The sequence below is a fragment of the Anas platyrhynchos genome, chromosome 2 (genome assembly GCF_047663525.1).
Source record: "Anas platyrhynchos isolate ZD024472 breed Pekin duck chromosome 2, IASCAAS_PekinDuck_T2T, whole genome shotgun sequence".
In the NCBI taxonomy this organism is placed as follows: Eukaryota; Metazoa; Chordata; class Aves; order Anseriformes; family Anatidae; genus Anas; species Anas platyrhynchos.
In genome coordinates, this window is record NC_092588.1 from 50,258,303 (window position 1) to 50,276,274 (window position 17,972).

At 45.2% G+C, this 17,972-nt stretch overlaps 1 protein-coding gene across 2 annotated transcripts in view; it reads right to left on the reverse strand.

Moving 5' to 3' along the window:
* Positions 1–12,783, reverse strand: part of RAB31 (RAB31, member RAS oncogene family) — a 64,416-nt gene extending 51,633 nt beyond the window's left edge. Inside the window, exon 1 of one of the 2 annotated variants that reach the window (XM_038175592.2) lies at positions 12,625–12,783. In XM_038175592.2, coding sequence (XP_038031520.1) covers positions 12,625–12,663 — 39 coding nt within the window. In that variant the 5' untranslated portion in view covers positions 12,664–12,783. The remainder of the gene's footprint in view (positions 1–12,624) is intronic. The other variant, XM_072034703.1, reaches the window with a different exon arrangement.
* Between the last annotated feature and the right edge of the window lie 5,189 nt (positions 12,784–17,972).

Sequence of the window (17,972 nt, forward strand, 5' to 3'; positions counted from 1 at the left end):
TAGCTGTGGGACCTTATCGGGCCACTACTGCTCAAACAAGAATAATGCCTCTTTATTTGCCTCTGTTTATCTCTGAATCACAGGATCCTCTTGACCAAAGTGTAATAGAGAAGAGCTCGTAAATTTACCCTCCCAAATGCACCAAAAGAGATGAGAAAAAGTATTATCTCGTACTCCTTGATATACTCTTCCCATCTCTTCACTGCCACCACCCTAGTTCACTCTAATGACCTCTCCCAGTTACTGCCTTGCTGATTTCCCAGCTCAGTACCACCACATATATTTAACTGTGATCACTTCATTTTTCAGGTGGAGGAGAAAAGAGTCCCATTTTATCATGGGAAATTTCCTGTCGTGGTGGGTGGTGGTCACTGTTCTTCACCTCCCCCAGGTAAGTGGGAGCCAAATGCAAGCTTAGCAGATTAAGCTAAGCATGTCAAGATCTTATCAGGGAGGGGGAAAAAAAGCCAAAGTAAAACAAAGAAAAATTGCAAGTCCTGCTTTAACGCCTATACAATTTTACTGAGAGCACTATTTGGCAACTCAAATGGAGCTTATTTTCTGGTCAAACTTGGGAGACCTTTTACATTCACACACTGATTTCCTTTTCCTATCCACTCTATCTCAAAATATACAATGCATTCACAAAAAAAAAAAATCCATTTGGCATACTACTCCTCATGCAGGTAAATTCCTATTTAAAAGACAGTAAAAAACCCATGTGAATAATATCTGCTTAAGAATTCAGATCATTGGCCCTGAACTTGAAAAATGAAGGAATAAGTGTAAGGAAGCAACTTACCAGTCACTGTACCTCACATTTTCAATGATAACAAGTAGTGATTGCAAGCTGTTATCTCTATTGGCCACATGCACACACACCAGCATAACAATCTGGTCAAATACCATTCATCATCATCGTGCAACGCAGTGATGAGAGGAACTAAATTCAATTTTCAGACTAAATACATAAATAACCTGAGGCTTTCATAGTTCAGTAAACACATTAGGCAACAGCATCCTGACAAATGTTGTTTTTGAGTACAGTTTGGCAGCTAAAGATGAGATAAACAATTCCGTGTTATTCTTTCCAAATCAAATTCTTTTTCTAAGTGAACCTTCCCCACATATATTTATAACAGTTGAAACTTTCAAAATAATCATATGACAAGAAGATAATCTTTGACCCAAACTGGTTCGCACAAGTTCATTTTTACATTCCAACACCATCTCTTCTGTTGTCAAATCCTGTCAGTGGGGTCCTAATTCCAAAATACAGACTTGTTAGTGTCACTTAATAAATAGCAAGGGGAAAAATATATATATATATATGTATGTGTATATATATATATATATATATATATATATATGCCTGTCCCCACACAGGATTTATTTAAAATCCTCTAGTCAGTCTGGAATCAATAATCCAATCCAAACATTATAGTTTCATATTACAGATTGCCCACAAAACCCAGTCTGGATGAAAGTAATTTGGTTTTCTGCTCAGATGCATGAATTCACTTTCTTCTATTAAAAGAAGGCACCAACTCTTATGCAATTGACTTTATGCACATCGCTTAGGTACAATATTTGAAGAAATGGCTCTTGGTATTCAGTTTACTATTTCAGTAATATAAAAATTGTCCTGCGGTTACCTGGAGAATTTGTAAGAGGGCTAAATTACCTTCAGACTTGCCCATCCAAGCCCAGCCAGCAACTCAGTTCAATGTTCAGACATTCCTCCCCCCATTTTGCTACTAACTCACCTACAAAGTATTATTGCATTTCATACCAAAGAGGAAGGGAAAAGCCACTTAAATTATGAGTGCCAGCTGAAACACCGGTCAAAAACCTTGGTTCTGGAGAAAAGAAATCCCCTCTTGCACCAATGGGCAACAGAGAGGAAGAAAGCAGTTTCAGAGTGCAGCTATTTCAATAAATTTCCCCTAACAAATGGAAATCAGCATCACAGCTCTGATCTTTGCTTGAAGTTAGCAGAACCCCAGCAAGCGATACAGCACCTGAGAGCTACCAAGGCAAACATCTTGTTGCCCTCATACACTCCCTCTGCCCCATGCCTGCCCCTCACACATTGGGCCCAAGCCATCTGTGAAGACCACTTCCAGCAGCAGCTTTACACTGGCCAAATACCAAAACCCTGACAAATACTCTCCTGCTGCTTATCATCAGTTCCTTTCCAGCTGATACACCCAGCACCTGTAAAATCAGTAATCTCACATAGCCATTGAAGGTAGTCTCCTTTGGTGAACAGCCTAAAGGTCAACCAGCTGCTAATGCCATCTTCTTTATCCAGCAGATCCTGATACCCCACCCAGTCTTTGGAAACCTGCATTCATCAGCTTTCCAGGCAAATTACAGAGTGCCTTCCCTCAGGCCATCGAGGGAAGGCAGTCAGTTGAGATTTACTGGAATTTGCCATTATTTGTTATCTATACATTAAATGGCACCATAAAACCCTTGAAAACGGGTGGTTTTGTTTCCCAAGCTGATGTGCATGACTCAGAATAGAAAATAGGAGGTCTGTGTAAATCTAAACTAGATTTTTTTCACCAAACTATTCTGTTTAATTAGATTAAGAGTGATTTCATGCTCATCCCATGCATTCTCTAGACCTAAAGTTCTCCCTAGTACTATAAGAATCACCACTTATTTTGTAGTGTCATATGAGGACCCACCTGTTTTTTTTCCCATGAAAGTAAACCAAAGTGGTAATAGCAAGCACAGCATAATAAAACCTGGGGCCGAGTTTTTTATCCGTTGATTTACTGTGCACGGTGCTGTGAACTTACTGAAAGCAAAGCTATCTGCACCAAACAGGCTAGTATCAGCGTAAGGCTACATCCTTGAAGCAGCTAGCAGCTTGAATGTTTTCACCCCCTGCCGATTTCAGCAGGGACGAAACTCTGCATCTCCCAGAGCTGGTACCACTAGTGCCATGGAATTTAGGTTTTCAGGGAAAAGCCCTTTAAACGAGCAGAAACGGGTTGTATAGCTGTTATCATTAAGGCACCTTCCCCTCTCCACCGCAAAAGTAACTGGGAGATTGAAGTGTCTAACTTTCCTCTGCAGATCAGTTGTAATTGCTGATACACCTGGCCTATTTTATTTTATTTTATTTCACTTCTTTGCTCAGAAATTGGAATCCACTCACAATGGCTTTGCAAAGCATGGGAAGACTCAACCCCACACCAGGCACGGAGGACACCCTCTCAGCACAGCCCATTTGGATGCTCAGTGTGCAGCCCAAGTGCTCAGGACCAAGCCCAAAGTTGGCACTGACTGCAGGACAGGCACAGTGGCTCTGGATGACATCTCCAGTGGCCCATAAAGGCCTAGCAGACCTTCCCTTCCAGCTACTGGATCCACGACAGTGCATTCTCAACTGGCCATAAGGTACAGCTTCACTTAATGTCATATAAACAACTCTGCAGGCTCAGTTCAAAAAATATTTTGAAACATAATATAGCAAAGCTAGCAAAGTTCCAGCTTTAAGAGAAAAAAAAAAAAAAAAAGGAAACTGGAGGCTAAACTGAAGGGAGAAGTGGCAGGCTTTTTTCACCACACCGTATTTTTTGGTGTATTATTCACTTTTCCCTTTTGCTCTGCTTTACGTGGTTTTCTGTTTCCCAGCTTTCAGGTTCTCTTTCCCTCACCCCTTCTCAGATTTTACCCTCCATGTTCCTCATTACTGGTCCCCTACAACTCTTTTAATCCTTTCCCCTTCAGTCTCTCATTTTCTTCCCTCCTTCCCCAGTATTCTCTGTATATATCACTTTTTTTCCTCCAAATCTCCTCTGTGCTGATTGTTACATCCATTTTTCTACTGGTCATCACTTTATCCAAGCTACTCCTGGAAAACTTTTGGGTGCTAAGGGTCTCACTCTCCATAATTCAAACATTTATTTATTTTTTTTAAGTTGGACTTATTCTATGAGCCCCAAAGGTTCCTTCTCGCTGTCATCCTTCACACCAGTCTAAAGCTTTTCCTAAAGGCAAACCTAGTCACAAAATTCTGGATCAACTTAATTACCTGATCAAATAAAGCACAGTCTCCAAAGAGTCTACCAGTTCCTAAAAACCAAGCAGAGGAAAAACTGAGCTACTTCATTGACTGTTAATGTTAAAAGACGGAATCACTCAAAGGCTGTGTTATCTCAAATACTTAATTTACATTTTTTTTTCTTTGTCCTCCACGTAGCACTGCATTCAGCTGTGTATTAAAGTATGTGCTGAGCCTTAAGCTTGGAAATCAATTCAGCCCTTTCAAAGGCTGAAGGATGTACCCCATACACCACCAAGGAGCACCCCAGTGCTTCGAAATCAAATTAGGGCTTCAGCAACCTGATCTTAAATCAGTATTTGTGTTATCAGGTTTTATACAACTGACATTTTTGTTGTTTAAAACATGCTCCAGGTGCCTCTGTAATGCTCAGGCATTCTATCAAGCACACCTTATAGGAAACAATTAAAATAAAGAAAAATACAAAGAATAGACTACTCAGAAGAATATTTTCAAAGCCTATTAGCACAAATTACACTCTGCTACTGCAGTCACAACAGCTGAAGAAATTAACTGTTCGACACACTGCTTTGTTTCTTCATTGACATCCAAGCAAGTGAAGACGAAACCAAAGAACCTTTTTTCTAAGAGTAAGATTATCAGCACAGCAATTGCTACGGTTGAAGGCAGCATGGATTGCGCACCATGAAAGTCCTGTGGCCTAAGTGTGGCTGGAAGCTTCCTGTTCATATCAGCTTTAACGAGATACACTGCAAGTGCTGATTTTATGACTCTTAAAATAGTCCCACTTAAATTACTTATATTTAGTACGCTTCAAGAAAAAGAAAAATGAGGAAAAGTGCTTCCTGTTCAATAAGGGGAATGAGTTCTTTGCACTTCCCAAATCCCTCCAAGAGTTTAACCAGTCATCAGATTTATCTAGTCACCATGAAGAAGCGTGCCTTTATGTACTGGTAAGCAGTGTTTGTCTGCCAGCGACAGTTTTCCTAAATTAACAAGCAGTATCTTAAGCAAACAATCATAATATTTGCTTCCACAGATGGCAGAAGCTGCTTGAGATTACAATTGTGACTGCTCATGGACAAACACCTCAAGGATCTCAGTCGTGATATGCTCCTAAACTGCTAACCGGAGTGGCAATGTACTTTCCTCCCATTAAATGGGGAAGCTGAAAATGCATTAAAGTCCCAAGAAATGAGCTGACTCAATGAAATGAGCTAATGTATAACTCCATGCTGCTTTCAAGTGAGTCCTGTCCAGGATGATTTTCACACCACTCTTTGGAAAGCCACCAGCGAGCACAGGAGGCCATGCAAGTTGACTTCAGATCTGTCCCACTGCCCTAAAGCACAGCTTTGGATCCTACCTACACTTGAGTTTTGTTTGCTGCAGAACCAAACAGGCCAAAAATAAATAAATAAACATTTTGAAATCAGTCCTACTTCAGGAAGATCTTCTAACTCTGCTCGTCTCTACAGACAGGCTCTAAAATAAGGGAAAATCTGCCTCAGGCAGTGCCTAACTACAGGTGAGTCCATGCAAGAGGCTGATATTTATCATTTCAAAAGCTCGCTCTGGCAGTGTTTATAGTCCCTGGTGACTGTGCAGGGCAGAGAGTGACCCTGGCCAGCCGATGACGATGACGTGAGCCACATCCTGTCACCCTGCTGAACACAGAGGAAACAGTAACTCCGGGACACAAAGTGTCCGGGAGCTGGATCTCGCGCACGTGTGCTCCCACGTGTCTCCCCAAGAAGGACTCAATCTGCCCAAAACAAAAAAGCACAAAACCAAAGACTGCTCTACCCTACCCTCCAAGAAACAGAAAAACCACACACTAGCATTTATGTTTAAAAATAGCCACGCGCAAATAAAAAACATTTGTTCCGCTGACTGCCGTTCAGCTTTCATTACTGGCTCTGCAAGCCTGGAGACTGTAAATTAAAGCACTGGCATGTGCTTACACAGGGCAGCGCTCTGAGGAGGCCCATCGGCCGCATCCGCTGGCTGCTTGCTTCGGTTTTCCTTCTTGTGGCAGTGTTCGAAACTCATTTAGGGGCACAACGAGCCCTGGTGGGGAGCAGAGCACTGAGGACTTGCTCTTCCCTGCCCAAAAAGCAGGGCACAAGTCAACCAACCAGCGTGATTAACACTGGATGGATGTAATTTTTTTTTTTTTTGTATTCTATAATTATCCAAAGGAAGTGGAGGGAGGAAAAATAAACTGGCTTCAAACTCCTGTAAAGTTGAGCAGGCTCAGCAGTTAGAAATCCTCAAGGATGGAGAAGACTAGATTGAACACCAGCTTACGGTGGCTTTCAAAGGGAAAGTCCATCAGAGCAAGAAACCCCAAGAAAATAGGAAGCTGCCTTCCTTTTCCTCCTCCCTCAGCAGGCAGGGTCTGCTCAGGACAAGCTGTCCCTGTGCGTGTCCTCATACCACCCCTGCAGCAAGCCCCCGAGATGCCCACAGGACCCAACAACCAGCTCTGGCCACACATGGGGGCATCGGCTGGCCCCAGAAGCAGCTCTGGGAAAACCCAAGTGGAGGAAAAACCACATATCCAAACAAAGGATGACGAAAGGGGTCGAACCACGATTCCAAACCACCATCCTGCATCAACAGAGGTGACGCAGAGCCAGAGAAGATACAAGCAGCCCTGCGCTCAACAGCTTGTTCTCCAAGGATGGGACACGGCCTGGAAATACGTGATCAACAGACAGTCCCCATTTGGGTCTTCCAGACAAAGATGGCACTTGGAAGAGGGAGCAGAAGGGAGTCAAAAGAAAAGGCAGCTGCTTGAAAGCAAGCAGAGCTGAGCTGTAGCCCCTCTGTAAATGCTTCTCTCAAGAAGGAGCTAGTTTCAGAAATTTTAAGAAGAGTACGTTTATCCAACCTGCATGCTTGCAGAATCTACATGCTCTCTTCAGACACAACCTAACACTAGCAAAATTTGTCGGCACTGTAATTTATAAACACCATCACAAGCAAAAGCCCTGCAGCCCAACCCAGCCAGTGCCTATTTTGCCACTTCCTTAAACTGGATTTGAATTGCAACAGTAACATCAAAGGAAATAAATCATTGCTGTGGAAACAAGTCTTACTATTAACCTGAGTCTCAGGAAACAGACTTTAAATGCACATTTTAAAAAAGAGACTGAGAGCATTTTTCTCTTCCCCACACATCTCTTGCATGCAGTTTGTGATTGCTTCATAGTCTGCCTCAGCATTACTTTACTAAGGAGGGCTAAAACTGCACTCATCCGTGTTCAAAAAATGGGGTTTATAACCAATTCAACTTCCTTATTTTGGCAGAAAAAGAACAAATTTACTTTTCTCAGAATTACTGTGAAACAAGAAGTGTCACAGCTTTTCAGCCACCACTAAGAAATCAAAAAGAGGGACAGAAGCAAGGGGCTGGGGAAGCCTGGAAAAATAAATAAATAAATAAATAAAGCAGTTTGTAACAGTTTAAGCAAAAGAAATAAATAAAATTTGACAGGCAGAAAAACTGTGGCCTGCACATGATTTGTGGACGATAGCCACATCAGGATGGTAGGGTCTCATTCAACAAGAAAGTCAAAACCAGAAGACAGGAGCTGAGCGCTGATGCTCAGTTGATTGGATTCAGTTATATGTCATCCTCCCCAACAAGAGACAGCCACAGGGAATTATTTTTCTGCCCAGTTTATTAATGACAACAAGTTTCTTAATCGGATGCTTTGCAACTACTGGAAATAAAACCCGCTTCCAGTTCTGCCTTCTGCTGCTTCAGAGCTCCTCTGGAGCCGTCAGCGTGGTTTTGCTGCTAGACACAAAAACAGAATTTGGCCTCTGCACTTATCTTTTCCTAGAAAGACGTTTGGGTCATAACAGTTTGCTCACTCTTCTAGCTAATTCCACTCAAAACTTTTTGGAAAATGCAAGGAAATAAATGTTTGGAAACAGGTCAGGAAAGCAATAAGGCCAATGTCAATATTAAATCATGAATTCCGTTCCTCTGTGGGTCTACACAATAAATTGTTTACCTACATGTTTAGTGTCTACGTTGCAAAAAATCTGATTGCACCACTTAAACCAATTTTATAATTTAATAGGAAAAAATATTTTAGGCTTCTGGACATAATTGTTTATTGATACAAAAGAAAAAGCATTTTTCACTTGTTATTGTAATTGGATCTTTTACGCATTTTTTTGCCCCAGAACAGAACAACCAAGGTCCCCGACTTACATGTATAAAGTGCCTTGGCAGGCTGTTCTTTTGAATGGCAGAGTAGGGCAATGGATCGTGGAAGCAGCACATGCATGCCCAAGTGCAAGCTCTGGAGCACGCCTCACCAGCTTTGCCAAGGAAACGGGGCACAGGCAGCCCCACTAATGGTGTGTCTGGCTGCCCGCCTTTCGGTTCCTCATGGGCTTAAAATTGTTGTCCGGTTGAGCACGTGATTTGATATAGGGCTAGGACTTCCAAGGCTTGCAGCCACCTTTGTCTTCTGCACTACATCGGTCCCTCTTGTTCTGTTTGAGCCTACAACATTGCAGCTCATGGTTTAGAGTCAAATGAGAAATAAAATTGTTGTCTTTTATAAATTGCAACACAAACTAAAAGATTCTCAGTCATTCATACTCCATACAGTGGCTATTAAAAATAAAAATGGGTACTTCAACTTCTTACTGAAAGGTCTGATGTACGTGTGCATCCATTCTGCTACGGGGATTTGTTCTGCATCCAGCACAATCCAGACCTTTACATTATCGTGACATTAGGATAGGAGAACCACAGGGATTTGCTCCTCAAGGGAACTACTACCCCTTTCCCAATTACTTTAAACATCTAACAACTCTGTCTTCAATTCCGCACTCTAGTGCAGACACCGTACAAGGTGAACATTAACAAAGGTAACAAACTGTTCTCCAGACCTGGATCAGACCTGGAAAGTCCCAAGGAAACTTTCTCCTCCACAAAGGAGATGCCACTCCTTTCACAAGTTTAGGCTCCCCAACTTCAGACAGCATTTTGAGACTATGTGCGAGCATCTTCCAGTCAGCAAGGAAGTGGAAACATAAACAGGAGGATGCAAAACGAAGTTGCAGGCAAGGAAGATTTTAGGCGCTATGTTTGGAAAAGCTTTTTACGATACGAGTAGATAAGCTTTGGAATATAACCCTGGAGAGAACAGAAACCTTTGTCACAAGCCTTTTAGAGCAAGTATGTATCAGGGAAGTTTTAAGAGGAGCTTTAGGACCAAGGGAGCTCTTCCAGGCCTAACTCCTTTAGTCCTGTGATGAACAGTCACAACATAAAAATGTAGTAAACAAAAACAATAGGAAAGCAGCCACGGAGGTCACTTCAGATGGCAGCTGGCAAGCCACCTCCCACAGCCTCTCTGAAGAGCCTTCAAAGTTTCCTCAGGAAGCGAGAAAGACAAGAAACTTCGCCTCAGTCCTAGACCTGGCAACCTCTCCTGCGGTTGCCACACAGAGTTATGTCAGGACTTGGCAGAGAGATGTAAAATCGCTCCTCCAGCCTGCATTAAGACAACGCCGGGAGCCAGGGCACATGGCACTGCGTGGCCGCAGCCAGATGAGGAAACCCAGATGCTCTTCCCATCTGTGCACCCAGCCACACTTCACCCCTGAAGGAGCCCAGCAGCCCCGCTTCGCCCCTTTCTCCTTCACCCCCTCACTAAACCTTGCTCAGTACCAGGAGCAGGCAGCCTCCAAAACACAGGCAACTGATGTGAACAAACAACAGGTTGGAGTGAGAGGCCAGGCAGAATTTGGGTTGACAAGACGGGGCTTGGAGCAGATGCTCAAGTGGTTGCATTTACCAAGATGAAGGCGTTCCACATGCGGATACATCACTGCCCAGCAGCGGTAATTTACTACGCGAAGTAGTTTAGGAGCAGGCTTGAGGCCACTTGCACGGCAGCGTGCTCAAGGTAGCTATTAAAATTGTAGCTTCCTTGCTGTTACACCTGAGGCCGTGATGCCTAATCATTTGATTAGGCAGGCATCCTGTTCCTACCAGCCCAGGAGCAAGCTGAAACCATCTCTCCTCACAGAACATTGCTGTCCCAAATCCATGAATAACAAAGCTCCGTGACCAACAAGGCCTGCCTTCCGAACTGACTCACACTACAGATGCCCCAAAACCCCTCTCTGTCATTTCTGGTGTTTCTTTTAGCATCCACAAGCCTCACAACCACCCCATTCTCATGCACTACTTCAGGCTGCTCCAAATCTCTCCCATCACACCCACAGAGCTTAGAAAACTCCAAGCTACTTCTGAGGAAGAAAGAGTGAAAGCCAAGTACCCAAATTCAAGCTTTGACAGATTTATGCTGAAAATGACAAGCCAGGTTCTCTCCTGTGCTGCAGCATGACCTGGGCGACATGGGGCTTTTCTTCCAAGGGCCAGTCACGTACTCCCTGTCCCTACTGTTGTGGCTCCAGGCCAGGTGTTAGCCCTGATGCACAGCAGTGCCATGGAGCATAGCTCTGCCTTCTCTGTCCCCCTCTCTCCTCATGCTCCCATCTACACCAACATAATCCGTAATTTCTAACAAGGATAAGAACATGGAACATGGACATGTCAGACTTGACAGATTACCAAGGGATCTGCTAGATTAACCTACCAGGTCTAGGACTAATTGAGAAGATGACTTAAGATTCCTCTTAGTAGATCTCCAAACTTATTTTTGGGTTGCCATCTAACCTTCAGAAGATGAATGGCTGCGGTTGTTCACACACACAGGTACCGTTTCCCTGTACTGGCAGTCTGTCTGAACTTCACGAGGGGATTTCTGAAGTTTTCCTCACTTTTGGAAAAACAGAGTGTCAGCCTTCACAGGAAATGAGATGTCTGGTCAGAAGTGGGTGGTTTTCTAGGATTATACACTATTAAAACTCAGGAAGGAACATCTTCTCACTAATCACCGACTACTAAGCAAATATAACTACAAATACTTACATCTTCCCCGGGGTTTCCACTGCCACCCTATCATTTTAATGAATCTGCAGAGTAATTACATACTCCTGGTAACACAGGGCTGCTTTACAGCTTTCTTTTCCTGTCTTAAAAGTAAACAATTGGCCTGCAAAACCTCCAGTACATTTCAGTGTTACACAACAGCAGTAAGCAGTGGGCAAGAGGAATGTCATTCCACAAGACACTTCACCTCTAGAAAATTACAGGATTTTCTGCTGGGGGAGAAAAAGACTAAAGACGCATCCACATGTTCTACCACAGGCTCCTCAGGTCTGTGTAAACCGCATTTATTTTGTCTCTGTGCCATCTCGAAAGCTGCAGGCAGGAATTTTCGCTGCGAAAGGAGGACTGGCCATTGCCAAATAGTCCCCGGTGCCCTGGCACCACGTCCTGGCGCTTACCCAGGGCAAAGTACCCACTCCTGCTGGGCGAAGTGTCAACACACACCACGGAGCACGGCGGCGGCTGCCTTAGCTTCGTGTTCAAACCTTCAGCTCGCTTGTACTGCGTGAAAGAGTTCACCCTAAAATGCCTTCATTCATGCAGCTCTCTGGGCGTTCGTGGTGATAAGGACCTAAACGCGGCATGACTCGCATCCGATATGTTTGATTTAAGAAGGAAATAAAAAAAATACAAGTAGCCATGCTTGGCTGGTGACTGTCAGAGAGAGAGGGGGGGGGTCTGTTCTCCCCGCAGTGTTTATATCCCCACTTGGATGTGCAGTTCCCTCTGTGCAGGGCAGAGCGGGGGCAGGCGGAGCCAAAGTGCAAAGCTAAGCACATTGTTGCTCCAGATGTTAAACGCACACACGATTTCACCAAAAAAAAAAAAAAAGAAAAGAAAAAAAAAAAAGGAAAAGGAAAAGAAAAGAAAGAAGGAAAAAAAAAAAGAAAGAAGGGGGGAAAAAAAGAAGAAGAAAAGGAAAAAGGGAAAAAAAAAGGAAAAGTTTAAAAATAAAGTGAAAGAGGGGAAAGAAGTTGCAGGATGGCAGTCTTGTGAGGGGTCAAGGCACAGCTTTGAAAAAAGCACCCGCCGGTACGAGGGGGCCGAGGCTCGGCTCCCGGCCGTGTCCCCCCCTTACTGCCGGGGGGGAACACGGCCGGGGAGGGCTCAAGGCGCTGGAAAACCCCTCCGGGGGAACCCCCCCTAAAAATATGGCCCCTCGCACCTCCCCCCACCCCCCTTAAAAAAGCCGAAAAGAAGTTGAAAAGTGATTAAAAAGGGGAATAAACAAGCACACAAAGAGCAGAGCCGCCCCCCCCCCCCGGAGGCTGCCAAGTCTCGGCGTGGAGGAATTCAGGGCGGCCGAGCCCCCCCAAGCCCCGGCCCGGGCCGACGGGGGGGGGAGAAGGAGCGGGGGTAGGGAGAGGGGAGCTGGAAACCTCCCCCTTTTTTTTTTTTTTCCCCCCCTCCTCAACCCCCACCTGCGGCAGCGGCCGAGAAAAGCGGGCCAACAACCTCAATAATAACAAAAGGAGGAGAATAATTACAAAATCAGAAGAAATAACAAGAAGAAGAAAAATCCTCCCCCCCCACCCCCAAAAAAAAAAAAAAAAAAAAAAAAACCCTCGGTGCCGCCGCCGCTACTCACTCCAAGCAGACACACTTTCAGCTCGCGTATCGCCATCATCTGCCCGGGGCCGAGCCGCTCCGCATCCCCCTGCAGCCCCGCACGGCCCCGCACCGCCCCGCACGGCCCCGCACCGCCCCGCACCGCCGGCCGGAACGGGCCCCGCCGCCGCCCCACGGCCCCGCCTCGCCCCTGCCCGCGGCGGGACCGGCCCCCGAAGGGGGGGACGCCCCCGGAGGCTCCCGTCTGGGTTTGCACAAGAGCAGCCCGCGGGCACGCCGGTGTTTGGGGTTGGAAGGCCGGCTGCGCCCCGCTGCCGGGCTGCCCCGGGTTTAACGGGGGGAGCTTGGTGGGGCAGGAGCACAGGGAAGGAGCTGGGGGTTGTCTGCTGGGCTTTAAGGCACGTAGCTTCTGTCCCAGGGGCTGCTTGAGCCTTCCCTTGGCGCTGTTTTATCGTGTTGAGCAGGTAGAGAGTCGCTCGGGGAAAACGGGGAAAATCTCGGTTAGTCACTAGGAGGGCACTGCCGCGCCTGTAGGAGCATCTTGGCATTTATGGTGTCAGGAATTAGTCCCACCTTGGGGCCGCAGGTTGGTGGGCCAGGAGGTGTCTGTGCTCCCCCAAACCTCCCTGGGCCAAGCATCCTTGGAAATGGTGTCCCCAGGGAGGGAACCCCAAAAGGCTTTTCTGGTAGGGCTGGTCAGGAAGGGGTGTCAGAGGAGAGACCCAACAGAGAGGTGCTTGGGATTGATCTTTTTATTATTATTATTATTATTTTATTTTTTTTAATGTTGGATTTATCAAAGAGGAAGGAAACAGCAAGTTTTCAGGCAGCCCATGCAGGATATTGCTAGTACTCTGCCTACTCAGTCTCCTACAAGACTGCCTTATACTGTAAGGTCTTCCAATGAACAAATAAAATACACTCGCTAACATAGAAAATTTTCACTTTTTTACTGATAGCACAACTCATTCAAACCAGCTCAACATTTCAGCCAGTAGTTAACTCTACAAATTGGCAGGAGGCATGGAGTTTTAGGGCTTTACACCACCCTTTTTATCAATTTTAAGCCCAGGTTAAATGTTGCCCCTCTGACCTTCAGTCACACCTTTCCCCTGAGACTCCCAGGCAGTGTTACGGTTCAGGATCATCTATTGTACAAATCCATTTTTCAGTCACATCTTCAAACCTTTCTGTGCCTCTCATATATCCCAGTTGCCATCTATATTCTGCAGAAACAGACTGACAAGCGGAGCACTGTGTTCAAAGCCGTTCAGTGTCACGCTCACGGCTTGTCCATACGTGCGCTCAGATTCAGCTACAACAATGCAATGCTAATGAGATGATACGTCAAGAAGCTTAATGAACCATCCCATGTGGCATTGACTCTGCAGTTTTCGCTGAGACACCATCGTTTTCCAAAGCCTCTCAGTGCAGACATGCACTGGAGTACGGTGAATAAAGCTCCAGTTTGGGAGAGCACTTGCTTAAGCCCATTCATTTTCAGGATGGTGATGCATCCTGCTGCCTTCAAAGCCCTGTAAGCCCAGATGTAACACAAATCAGTGCCAGAGAAATCCACCTGGGAAAGCAAGCCCCATTGCCATGTTTCTTCTCATCTGTGGAAACATCTTCTCAAATACTCAGTGGTGAAACAGGAACCATTGCTAGAAAGGCTAAAGCACAGACCTCACACGATATAGCAAATAATTAATCAGCTACTTACAAACAAGCAAAGTGTTTAATACAGTAGCACAAAGTTGACCAAGTGTTAGCTGTTCAGGCCGAAACAGCAAGAGAGACAGCATTAAGGAAGGGCAATTTAACTTGCACACAAAGAAGACAAAAAAAAAAAAAAAAAAAAAAAAAAAAAAAAAGCAGCTCAGAACCAGAAAGAAAAAGAAGTCCCCCAAAACTACGGAGATAAGAAGAGAGAAAAATAACAACACAAACAGACTCGTGCTCAAGTATTAAAAAAAGCCAATGACGTCTCTTCTTCCAGGAACTGGCATAATCCTTGTGTTTGTCTGCATGCAAGAAGCTGTGGTCAGGAAAACATTTTTGAGGAATTGGTCATGTTTCAGTGTTTTCAAACGTCTGGTTAAAAGGAAACAAAAACAAGCCTTTGCATCCTAAAGGTTTGTTGTTTTCTTTTCTTTGATAGCATCTCTTTCAAGTCATAATTCTAAATTTTGAAACAATGATTTGCCTCATTTCTTTCTACCCAACTGTGACTAGTTTTGGGGAAATACAGTCAAGCAGTTTTGTTTTTCAGTAGCACTCCGCTGGGGTTCCAAGTAACCCGTTCTCTGCTCAGAAATCACTTGCTTCTGTTTCCAGAAAGTGGAGGAGACAGACCATCCTTCACCTTATTCTAATTTTATAACCCTGCCATTGCACCGATCTCAAATTAGATCTCACCGAGTTGCACTGATCTCACCCTCAGTGTGAGATTCAGCTCCTTGGAGCTGGGCTTAAGCCAGCAAGATGTGATCAGGCTCAAGGTGTCTCCGAGTGTGAAAGCTGGAAAGTTTGTTCAGGCCTGTCTCCAGCTGGAAATTCAAGGTAGTGCTGGTTGCTGTGGGAAGGTAGGATTGATTCACCCTTCATTTTGTGGTGGTTTGTGTCTTGCTTTCTTAATTATTTTTTCCTTAGACAGCTCGAGTGGGACTATCCTGTCGCTCAGCCTGGTTTTCTCCGAGTAACATCACTGGTTTCACATGAATAGACCCACTGAGGAAAGGAAGCAAGAAAGCTGTCTGGAGAGGTGCACAAGAGCGAGAATCAGAAAAACGTGGTTATCCTGCTGCCTCCAGCATTGCCTGGCTGCAGAACCTGTGATGAGGTGTTTGTCAGCACTCCACCTTGGCCTGTCACAAAAAAAAAAAAAGAAAGAAAAAGTAAAAAAAAAAAAAAAAAGTGGTGTAATGGTATTTATCTAGCCTGCATTGTTCAGAAACTGGATGCTCGTGAGGTGCTGGCAAGGCTCCCAGGCACACGAAGGCATCTGCCTGCCTGCCCCTGCTTTCGCCCTCCTCTTGGCTGGTGACTCTGGCCCAGGCTGGGGACTGCATGGAGCAGGGGCCACTTAACCCCACGCTGCCGTGGGGGGCCTGTCTGTGCTCCTGGATGTGCAAAGCAGCCGTGGCAGGCAGACAACACGCCGGCGCCTGCCCGGGGAACTGCCAAAACCCCTTCCAAGGAAAGCAGCTGCCGCCGAGCGGGCAGTTCTCAGAGCGGGAGGAGAGGCTTCCAGCTCAGAGCCTGCGTCCTGTGCACAGCCCCGTGGTTATGAAACGGCCCCACTTCTGGAAGATGCTGCTTTCTGGTTGTTTGTTTTCTCCATCGACAGGAAGGCCAGAAAAAGGCTGCCCTGGTCAGGCATCACCAAACTCCTCGGATGTGAAAAATGCTGAAGAGGAATGGCCTGGCAGAAGGAGGGAATGGCCGATTGCAGTCACACACATCTTAAGCCACTGCAATTTCTTTTACTTTGGTAGGGTTATTCCACTTTATTTCTCAGGCAAAAAAATGTAAAATAGGCCCTTCACAGCCCACTGACCCCAACGCTGACTCCAGGAGAATCCACAGCTGCCTTCAGTGTACGGAGGAGCTGCTTCATGTTTTAACATCTCTTCGTGGCATTTATATGGCCCAGTCACTCCCTCCCGAAGAGAAAATCTGCTGGGAAAGGTTAGAGGGGAGTAAACCGCTGCAAGATGCTACTTGCAGTTTCACTGCCAACTGCTCCGAAAGAAGCGGGGATTGTTTGCAGAAAGCTTACTGGCATGCTTCTCGATGGACTTTGAAACAGATGTGCTGTTCCTAAAGCATTTAGGAAATGTTCCTGAAGCATTTTCCCTAAAGGGAAGGATTTTTGGCAATATAAATGTACACTTGTAAAGAGGGACAAGTTTACCCTGCTCGTTTGCTGTCAACCCCCAGGGCAATCTGCTATCATAGGAGAGTGCTAGTGAAAACTCGTTCAAGTTTTCTCATTCCTCTGCAATTCCTGTGTCACGGCCCCGACCTGATGAGAGTACTGCATTTCTCCACTCTGACTGTTCTACCAGGAAAATCAAAAAGACCTGAAAAACAGAAGCTGAGGCGCAATATGAGAATGCCACAGATAGGCAAATTAGCGCCAAGAAAGGATAAGACCTAGCTAAAGAAAAATATTGGCTCAATTGAAAAATAGATGCAAATTGGCCTTAGACATGTTTAGACTGGAAGTTAGGAGCAGGGCTTTTCAAGGCTTTGGAAAATTTTTCTGATAGTAGCTGTCAGAGCAAGAAATGAAACCAAATGGAAAAAAAAAAAAAAAAGAAAATTATGCAAGAAGAAATTTCTGAGATGACCTGAAACAGCAGAAGTCAAGACCCAGTGACACAATAGATTATTTGTCTATATTTCTAATGATTTGCCAGTCAGCATCAATTGTTTAGGGCTGGACATCAGGCCTGATGTATCACAAATGAATTAAGGTAGAGCCCTTTCCACTGAGATTGAAATCACCAAAGTATTTCATTTAATCTAGCAAAAGCCACCCAGCTGTTTCAGCCTGTGCTTCCACAGGCTGAATTCATGCTCTCAATTACTGATGGAAGCTCCATATCTTGCTATCAGTCTCTTATTTTCATTATGAACCCTATAAAAACATTTATATGAGCCAGTAATGTTGGACGAGCCCTTTCTCCTGTTGCATTCCATACAAAACTCTGTCTGAGCATGCACGCTTTTGCAATGTAAACAGCAAAGGTTGTTGTGATTTCACGTAGCAATGCACAGCTCAGAACAGGGGGCTCATGACCTGTGGGTTCTTTTTTCAGACCCTCCTCTCCTCTCCTCTCCTCTCCTCTCCTCTCCTCTCCTCTCCTCTCCTCTCCTCTCCTCTCCTCTCCTCTCCTCTCCTCTCCTCTCCTCTCCTCTCCTCTCCTCTCCTCTCCTCTCCTCTCCTCTCCTCTCCTCTCCTCTCCTCTCCTCTCCTCTCCTCTCCTCTCCTCTCCTCTCCTCTCCTCTCCTCTCCTCTCCTCTCCTCTCCTCTCCTCTCCTCTCCTCTCCTCTCCTCTCCTCTCCTCTCCTCTCCTCTCCTCTCCTCTCCGGTTTCATGACAAATTACAGCTGGATTTACTGAACAGTAAAGCTGTCTCCTTCTAGCAGTATATTCTGCAGTATAATTTTCCTGTACAGAACAGGGTAGTATCTAGTGGCTAACTTCACCCAGTTCACCACCATTAGCTCTGTATGGGGAGAAGGAGCCTGTGTTTACTACCAAATGAAAGGAGGCCATCCACAATTCTCCTTTTAATTGAGCTTAGCCTTGTAAAGTATGAAAAGGGTATTATATTAAGGCCAATGTTTTACTGTCAA